General features: G+C 43.9%; 1 protein-coding gene across 1 annotated transcript in view; it reads left to right on the top strand.

Moving 5' to 3' along the window:
• The window catches only part of LOC122558217 (cadherin-5-like), a 59,772-nt gene that overhangs the window by 42,013 nt on the left and 7,652 nt on the right, over positions 1-10,107 (top strand). Inside the window, exons 6-10 of the mRNA XM_043706545.1 lie at positions 2,929-3,110; positions 4,044-4,285; positions 4,774-4,910; positions 5,618-5,730; positions 6,120-6,228. Of these exons, the coding sequence (XP_043562480.1) occupies positions 2,929-3,110; positions 4,044-4,285; positions 4,774-4,910; positions 5,618-5,730; positions 6,120-6,228 (783 nt within the window). The remainder of the gene's footprint in view (positions 1-2,928; positions 3,111-4,043; positions 4,286-4,773; positions 4,911-5,617; positions 5,731-6,119; positions 6,229-10,107) is intronic.

Genomic DNA, 10,107 nt, shown 5'->3' with positions numbered 1-10,107 from the left:
TCAGCTCGGAATGACCACTCAGCATGGAATGATCGCTCAGCTTGGAATGACCGTTCAGCACTGAGTGATCGCTCAGCACTGAATTACCTCTCAGCTCGGAATGACAGCTCAGCTCGGAATGATCTCTCAGCTCGGAATGACAGCTCAGCTCGGAATGATCTCTCAGCTCGGAATGATCACTCAACACTGATGATTTGTAAATTCTCCCCCCAGCTACAAGCGTATACAGTTTATAAAGGGTTACAAATGGCTGATTGTTTGTTACAGAACAATACAGGTCTAACTACGATAGATAGTTTAACAATATTAAAAGGCTAACATGCTACTGGTCTAACAACATTGATCAGTTGTACAATTGAAACCGCTCAGGTAGCATCCTGCTCATATCAGCAAGTGTTTAGAGACTATCAATATTAAATAGTTTGGTGACATCTTGTCTGCAGGGATATTGTTTTAGCTGAGAGTGTGGTGCTGGAAAAGCACAGTCAGTCAGGCAGCATCCGAGGAGCAGGAGAGTCAACGTTTCAGGCATAAGCCCTTCATCAGGAGGGGCCTTCATCAGAAAGTATTCACTTTCTCCTATTGTTTTAGCTGGAGCTCCCATGGAGTGAGAGATTCCTCAGGGGTCTCAGCAGTGGGTGCAGTGGTACAACAGCATTATCAGTGAGAGAATCCAATTAACGGGTCGTTTAACTAACATGTTTCCTCTGGTTAGGGAAAATGGCTTCCACAGTCAACATGGACTTCCACAGTCACTTCTCCCACAAATGATGTCCACAAATCCATTGTTCATTGTCAAGAAAAACACACCTGATTCACTATTGTCCTTTAGGGAAGGAATCTGCCATCCTTACCTGGTCTGGCCTACATATGACTCCAGACCCACAGCAATGTGGTTGACTCTCCAATATCCTCTGAAATGACTGAGCAAGGCACTCAGTTCAGGGGCAATAAGGAAAGGACAACAGAGGCTGGCATTGCCAACGCTGCACACATCCCATGAAAAATGCCACACTGCACACTTCCTCTACCATCATACCAGGTACATCATATGCAAATTCATTTATGCGAATTAAGCACATAGGAACTTTAAAAAATAGAAGCAGGTTAGATGCTGATGCCTTGTGTGCTGCACCATTCTGCAAGATCATGGTGACCAATCTTCCTAAAATCCACCCTCATGCACAATCCCCATATCCACCGAATCTTCTCGTAACCAAGCATTTACCAATCTCTGTCTTGAATTACGCAATGACTGAGCTTCCACAATCCTCTGGGATAAAGCATGCCAAGGAAACACAACCTTCTGAGTGATGAAGTGTTGCATAATCCCAGCCCTAAGGGCCCAATCCCTATTTTATTCATTTCATAGGATGAAGGTGTCACTGGTTATGCCCAACATTTATTGCCTGTTCTTATTTCGCCAGAGGACAGTTAAGGGTCAACTACGTTGTTGTGGAGTCACATGTAGACCTGACCAGGTGGGGACATCATATTTCTTTCCCTCGTGAGCCAGAGGGATTTTTCATGACAATTTACAATGGTTTTAGGGATTCCATTAAGCTAGTTTTTATTCCAGAATCCCATGTCCGCAGAACATTCACCAGGATTTTCATTTTACCCACACTGTGACATTACCACTTCACCACTGCTCCCAATTTCAGTTTATTCTGAGGCAAGACTATCCTGCCCAGGGAAGCAACCTCTTAGATCACATTTCATTCCTCTAAACTCAAGAGAATAGCATCCTTTCTGTTTGTCCTCCCTCTCTGTGAATGAACATTGCAGCTCCCTGCACAAGGATTTCTAGATCCATCACAGAGCTGGGTTGGGGGGGGGTGAACATTGGTCTTCAGAGGGAGAACAGATCTTGAAGCTAAATTTCTATTTTATAAAACTAAGTTCTTAAAGATAATAAGGAATGAAAGGTGAACTGAGATTGGCGTGAAGCAAGAAATAAAAACATATATAGCACATGTTGAGCAGATTGGGGTAAATGATCATCAAGGGGTAGGTGGGATTGTGGAATAATCAGATCCAACATGATCTTATTGATCAGCTGTGCAGATTCAATTCTGAGTGGCTTATTCTTGCTCCTCATTGGTCTGTCTGTATGTGTGTTCACACGCAAATCCTGGAGGTTTCAACTCCGAGAGTGTGTCTGAATTTCCTGAACCACTGACCAGTTTGCATATTATTAGTGGCCTGTGATTTAAGGTTTTCTACAAGGTGGCTCTTTCAACATGTGCCACAAAAGCATCACGTTCGTAATAGATAGATGTCTTGAAGTTTACTTACAGCACTATTTGTTATCAAGACTGGGATACCACAGGCTTACACACATAGTCTGGGCTCTGTGCTTACTTACTGTGTTACCATACAATGCACTTCACTGGCTGATGACACTGACTCCATTGCGAAGAGACTGTGCCTGAAGTCAAGTGGGTTCTTTTGTACAGGCACAGCATATGTTGTCATGTTGTGGAGCTGTTTGAAAAGTACAGACCTGACTATCTCATAATACAGGATCTAGATTAGAGTGGTGCTGGAAAAGCACAGCAGGTCAGGCAGCATCGGAGGAGCAGGAAAATCGACGTTTTGGGCAAAAGCCCTTCATCAGGAATGGAGGCAGGGAGCCTCGGGCGCGGAGAGATAAATGGGAGGGGTGGGGCTGGGGGGAAAAGTAGCAAAGAGAACAATAGGTGAATGGGGGTGGGAATGAAGGTGATAGGTCAGAGGGGAGGGTGGAGCAGGTAGATGGGAAGGAAGATTGGCAGGTAGGATAGGTCATGAGGATGGTGCTGAGCTGGAAGGTTGGAACTGGGCTGGGGAGAGGGGAAATTAGGAAACTGGCTCATAATACAACACAGCATTATCTTTACAGCAAGCTCCTAACCAATATGAATGTGAGTTTTACTATATCTGCAGGACAATACAACTATTCTGTTTTGGAGGATGCCATAGTTGGAAGTGCGGTAAATCGAGTAAAAGCCAAGGACCTGGATGAAGGAGAGAATGCAAAAATATTGTACACAATTGTCAGTCGCAACAGTATGTTTGACATTAAAACAGACCCACATACACAAGAGGGAGTTATAACAGTAAAGAAGGTAAGTTGATACTCACTGTATTTTCTTTCATTCTTTCATTGTTTGTGGGCCTCACTGGCAAGGACAGCATTTGTTGCCCAACTCCTTAAAAGGTGGGAGTGAGCTGCCATCTGGAAACGCTGCAGTCCACAATACCCTGAGGGAGGGAATTCCAGGATTTGGAACCAGTGACACTGAAGGAACAGCGATGTATTTTCAAGTCAGGATGCAGACTGGCTTGGAGGAGAACTTGAAAGGGATGCCATTCCCTTGTATCTGCTGCCCTTCCCTCTAGCCTCTAGAGAGGCCATACTTAGGAGGTGCTGGTGAAGGTGATGGCATGATAATTTCACTGGATAAGTGATCCAGAAGCCCCAGCTAATAGTTCTGGGAATGTAGGTTCAAGCTCCACAGTGGTAATTGGTGAAATTTAAAGTCAATTAATTAGTTTTAAAAGTAAATTGGGAATTGAAAGTTTGTCACAGTAACGATAACCGTGAAACTATCACCACTTGCTATAAAAGGCTGACACACATACAACTGGTCCCACCCTCTAATTCAGACATGAACACGGTCCCAGACCGAATATACATATCACATCATAAGCAAAGGCTGCAGTGCACACAGAAGTCTCGCAACATTGGAATGGGAGGGGAAGGACATGGGGGAGATGGGCTGAGCATGTGGGAGCAGGAGGGGGTGGGGACATGGGAAAGGAATGTGGGGACAAAGGAGGGGGAGTGTGTGTAGACATGGGTAGGAGGTGGTGTGAGCATGTGGGAGCAGGAGGGGGTGAGGATATGGGAGAGGGGAGTGAGGAAAGTAGATGTGGAGGGGGTCAGTGAGGATTCAGGATTTTGAATTGTCCCTTGTCCTATGAGTTTGTTTCTACTAACTGCCAAGTCAATGCCACAGCTTACACTGTTTGTTGTCATCTACTTTCTATTTAAACAGAGCCTGGATTTTGAGAAGCAGCGACAGCATCAGATTGAAGTGGAAGCAGAAAACCCCACATTAGTGAAGGGGCTGAAGTACAAGACTAAGACAGTTGTTGTTATTGATGTGCTCGATGTGGATGAGCCTCCGGTATTCAGCCGAGGTCACTACACCTTCACTGTCAGTGAGAACCAGCCCATTGACACCTCGATCGGGAGGGTTTCAGCTAAGGACCCAGACCGGGCCAAAAACGGCATTTGGTAAGGAATCCACTTGGATCAATTATCTTGGATAAACACCGGGAATTTCACTCAATGGAAACGAGAGCAATGTATCAGATATTGCAATTTCCTCAAACTCTTGCACACCATTTTTAACCAAAGAATCATCCAATTCCCTCTTAAATGCTTCAATTGAACCTGGCTCCACCACATTTCCAGGCGGTATCTTCCAGACCCTAACTGCTCACTTAGTGAAAATATGTTTGTCTCATATCACCCTTGGTTTATAAACCCCCTGAACCTCAAGATCAGATTTCAGTCTGTAACTCACTCCTGCCTTTATGTTATTCCATGTATAAACCACCCTGAGCCCCTCAATTCAATTCCGTCTGGTGCTCTTGATGCTTTGGATTGTTATTTGATCCATTTAATCTCAAAAGTATGAAATAATTTAGCATAGTTAAATGAATATTTTGAGTTCAGCGTTGTAATGTTATGTTGTTTGGAAATGCATTCTGTGCCTCCAGGTACTCATTAATAGATGGGAAAGAATTTTTTAACATCAGACAAGATGATGGAGTGATTAAAACTGGTGTGGAGCTGGATCGAGAAGATATTGCCTGGCACAACATCACAGTGGCAGCCCATGAAGTTGGTAAAAACAGTAAGTCTCCATTCCTGCCTGCAGAGACTTTCATTTCAGACTGGATGATCACCACTACTTAAGGGGTGGCATGGTGGCTCAGTGGTTAGCACTGCTACCTCACAGCATCAGGCATCTGGGTTCAATTCCACCCTTGGGTGTCTGCATGGGTTTTCTTCAGGTACTCCAGTTTCCTCTCTCAGTCCAAAGATGTAAATTGCCCCGTGGTGTTCAAGGATGTGCAGGCTGAGTGGATTAGCCATGGGAAATCCAGGATAACAGGGATTGGATGCTCTTCGGAGGGTCAGTGATGGACTGAATGGCCTGCTTCCACACTGCAGGGATTCAATGAACTGCTCCAGTGCTCTTCTAGTCAGTATCCTTCTGTGAACTGTCTGGAATCACTACTTTATCCAAAGCTCCCCAATTCATGTATAACTTGCCCCAACTCATGCATCGCATTGACTCACAGTCTGATGAGTTCCAATTCCAAAACCCTTGTTCTTCTCTTCAAAATATCTCCAGAACCCTGCCCTTCCCTCAGCCATAATCTCCTCGAGCTCTATAACTATCTGAGACTGCTGCACTCCTCCAAGTCCCAGCTGTAGAGTATTTCACATTTCCACCACTAGCAGCCCTTGCTTCACTTTCTCTGAAGCTGAGCACCTCATTTCCTTCCCTATACCTCTCAACGTTGCTAATCACTTAAATTACTGCTTGATTTATAGATTCCACGTCCTATACTCAAGTGACAATTAAAGTGTTGGATAAAAATGATAATGCTCCAACTTTGGCTGAAAACTACAATCCCCATGTCTGTGAAGATGATGCAGTTGGAACGGTGAGCGGAGATTGGCCAAAAATCTATATTAACATGCAATATATTAACGTGTATAACACTGCCATGTGACACTGAATAATAATATATATTAACACAGCATGTGATACTGAATATGGTGTCAACCCACATGATTCTGGGCATCACAACATCTGTAGTATGCATTAATACATCATATGGTAATGGATATAATGTTGTCTACAGTATGTATTAATTTACCATCTGTAACTGGATATAACATTGTGTATTGTATGTATTAATGTATTACGTGATACTGGGTATCACACTGTCTATATTATATAATAGCACAACATGTGATTCAGGAATAATATTGTTTATATTCTATATGAACACACCACGTGATACTGTATTATTATTTGGATTGGCTCTAGGTTATCCAAATGATCTCTGCTGTTGATCTCGATGAAATTACTCCAGCTGTCAGATTTCATTTCAGGATAGCGGAGAAGGACAGCAACTTCTCAGTCAAGGACAATGGCAGTAAGTGAAAACATCAGGATAATATAACAGGGAGAAGGGACCTGAAATGATGCTGTGCAATGCTAGTCAATGAGTGATAAATAAACACTGCCAAATTCAGCTGTCTGATTTTAATAGACATTTTCACGATAGACGAACCTTTGTTGAAATGAAATAGGAAATTCATATAATGATACACGACACAAATAAAGCCCACTGGTGATATGTGGAGACCAACTTGCAGGAAGGTTACAAGTTAGTCATGATGTGGAGGAGTTGGTGTTGGACTGGGGTGTGCAAAGTTAAAAATCACACACCAGGTTATAGTCCAACAGGTTTATTTGGAAGCACTAGCTTTTGGAGTGCTGCTCCTTCATCAGGTGGTTGTGGAGAATAAGATTGTAAGATGCTCCGAAAGCTAGTGTTTCCAAATAAACCTGTTGGACTTTAACCTGGTGTTGTGTGATTTTTAACTTTGACATGTTCTAAAAGCGCACAAGGGATGAGAGATTTGATTAGTGCCTTCTCTAAGAAGCATCCTCATAAAGAAGATTTAGTTGAAGTCTTCAAATTGTGAGGATTTGACAGAGTTGTCAGGGAGAAACTGCTCCCATTTCCAGGAGGTTTGGCAACCAGAGAACCCAGTCAGCATCCTTTTTTATTCAATCGTGGGAAGTGGGCATTGCTGGCTGGTTGCCCATCCCTCATGGTGGTTGGCTGCTGTCATGAACCACTGTAGTCCATGAGATGTAGGGAGACTCACGGTGCTTCTGGAAAGGGAATTCCAGGATTTTGACCCAGAGACAGTGAAGGAACAGCGATATATTTCCAAGTCAGGATGGTGAGTGGCTTGGAGGGGAACTCGTAGAGACTGGTGTTCCCATGTATCTGCTGCCTTTGTCCTTCTAGTGGTCAAGTGTTTGGAAAGTGCTGTCTAAGGATCTTTGGTGCCACTGAGCTTCAGTGGAGGGAGTGAATGTTTAAGTTAATGGATTGGCATGCCATTCCAGCAAAGTGCTTTGTCCTGGATGGTTTTCAGATCTAAAACCCAAGTTCTGAAATCTTGCATCCCCAAACGTTAGTATTCTTCTCTCTGCCTTTAAGACACTTGTTTGAACTGACCCCTCTGGCCATGACTTTAGTCACCCCTGCCTTCACCATCACCTTCAGCTTTCCCCAAAACCTCACACCTCCTTTTTTCAATTGGTGCTTTTTTGTGTGTTTATTCAATCCACTAGCTTGATAATGTTCTGAGAAGCACTTCAATGTTCCACTGCACAAAAGATGGCCCTATATAAATGCAAGTGGCTATTGTAGAGCTAGTGAGAGATCATGTACCATATGAATAAGGAGCAGGAGTAGACCAATCAGCCCCTTGAGTTGTTCTGCCATTTGACAAAGTCATGTCTGATCAGATTGTGGCACCCACTCTACATTCCCAGCTCCCCAATAATGTTTGGAGCTCCTTGTTGATGAACACTCCATCTATTTTGCCTTAATAATTCTCATTAACTGTGTCTGAAATTGTCTCCCGGCTGGTGGTTGAAGAGTCTGGGTCTACTTTCCCTGGAGCATCAAAGGCTGAGGGGTGGCCTTATAAAGGTTCAAAAAACCATAAGGGACTTGAACAGGTTGTATAGCCAAGGTCTTTTCCTCAGGGGACGGGAAAATCCAAAGCTAGAGGGCATAGGCTTGAGGTGAGAGGGGAAATATTTAAAAGGGATCTGAGGTGCAGCTTTTTCACGCAGAGGGTGGTGTGTGTATGGAATGAGCTGCCAGAGGAAGTGGTGGAGGCTGGTACAATTACAACATTTAAAAGGCATCTGGATGGTTAATAGGAAAGAGTTAGAGGGATATGGGCCACCTGCAGGAAAATGGAATGAGATTAATTTACGATATCTAGTCGTCATGGACAAGCCGGACTGAAGGGTCTGTCTCCATGATGTACATCTCTATGACTCTTTAGTGATTTGTGACTGGGGACACGATCTCAATATAAGGGGCTGGCTGTCTAAGACTGATCTGAGGCGGAATGTCTTCACTCAGTGTGTAGTAAATCTTTGGAATCCTCGATCTCAGAGGCCCGTGGAAGCTCAGACATTGAGCAGATTCAAGACAGAAATCAATAGGCTTTTGGAGATGAATGACATTGAGGGATGTGCTGACAGTGAGGGAAAGTGGGACTGAGGAGGTAAATAGCCATGATTCAGAATGTCAAAGCAGGCTGAATAGCCTTATTCTTTTCCTATATTCCTAAGTGTCCACCGCTCTCTGGGGAGAACTGTTCCAAATACTCATGACCCTCTAAGACAAAGGATTCCTCCTCATCACCAGCTTAAATAGATGTAAAGGACAGTTTCAACCCCAACCAAAGTATTGTGTACAGTTCTGGTGCCACATTGTGAGGAAGATGTGAACACACTGGAGAAAGTGCAGACACAATTTACTAGAATGGTTCTAGGAATGAAGAACTACAGTGACGAGACAGATTGAAGAATTTGGGACTTGGAGAGGTGAAGATTAACAGGAAATTTGATAGAGGTTTTCAAAATCGTGAGTGTGCTGCATAGAGTAGACAGGGAGAAGCTGTCCCTGCTTGTTAAAAGAACAAGAGAGGGCATTGATTTAAAATGCCCTCTGCAAAAGATCTCTGGGCAGTACAGTGGCTCAGTGGTTAGCACTGCAGCCTCGCAGCGCCAGGGACCTGGGTTCGATTCCAGCCTCAGGCAACTATCTGCGTGGAGTTTGCACATTCTCCCCGTGTCTGCGTGGGTTTCCTCCCACAGTCCAAAGATGTGTGGGTCAGGTGAATTGGCTGTGCTAAATTGCCCATAGTGATAGGTTCATTAATAGGGAGTAGATGGGTGGGTTACTCTTCAGAGGGCTGGGCTATGAAACTAATTACTTAACTCCTTCAAAAACTCAGCATGTAATGCTCAAATGTCTTTTTCCCGAGCAGCTACTTGCTTCAGGGACTCACTCAGTAATTCTCTCTGGCTCTCTACTTGCAATGATTTCCTTTCCTACTCATTGGATACAGCACACAGAGAAGCTCAAATGTCCATGTTTGCAGGTGATACCTTGATCCTTTAACAATTCAGGTTCAGAAAGTTAAGATTGAGGCCGTGATCAGATCAGCAATGATCTTGTTAAATGGCAGAGCTGGTGGACTTGTTGGGCCAAAGGGCCTGTTTGAGCACTGTCGAGAATCTAATCTGAAAAGGAAGCAGAAAAACCTTTTTCATTCATAGAGTATGGAAATGTGGTGGAGACAGGTTCAATTGAGGCATTCAAGAGGAGCATGGGATGGGTATTTTAATAAAAAAAGCAATTAGCAATGGTACAGGGGGGAAGGCAGGCATCTGGCATTGGGTTATGGTGTTCATTTGAAGAGCTGGTGCAACCATCATGGACTGAATAGTCTCCTTCTGTCTCAGGACACTGCTGTGATTCTGGGAAATAGGAGCCTCTTCGTTTTAAAAAACAGGTCAGCCACCTCAGCTCTCGCTACAATGGGTGATTGAATAAAAAGTTAGAAGGATAGAGGGTTAGACAGGATACACTGAGCATGCTTTCAAAATCTCCTCTGCAGCCCAGATCAATCCACCAACTAATGTCCATTGCTGCTACAGCTATAGCTTCTGCTGTTGCAGAATCTGTATGGGTACTAACAGGTTCAGCTACACACACACCGAACCAGCACAGAAACTAGATGGCAGTGTCACATCAATATCACACAGATTTGGAACAGGAGGAGGCCATTCAGCCCCTCAAACCAGCTCTGCCATTTAACAAGATCATTGCTGATCTGATCACGGCCTCAATCTTAACTTTCTGAACCTGAATTGTTAAAGGATCAAGGTATCACCTGCAAACATGGACATTTGAGCTCCTCTGTGT

Source organism: Chiloscyllium plagiosum, chromosome 17, assembly GCF_004010195.1.
Source record: "Chiloscyllium plagiosum isolate BGI_BamShark_2017 chromosome 17, ASM401019v2, whole genome shotgun sequence".
NCBI lineage: Eukaryota > Metazoa > Chordata > Chondrichthyes > Orectolobiformes > Hemiscylliidae > Chiloscyllium > Chiloscyllium plagiosum.
Note: the sequence above shows the minus strand (reverse complement) of the source record. Positions and strands in the feature narration are given on the sequence as shown.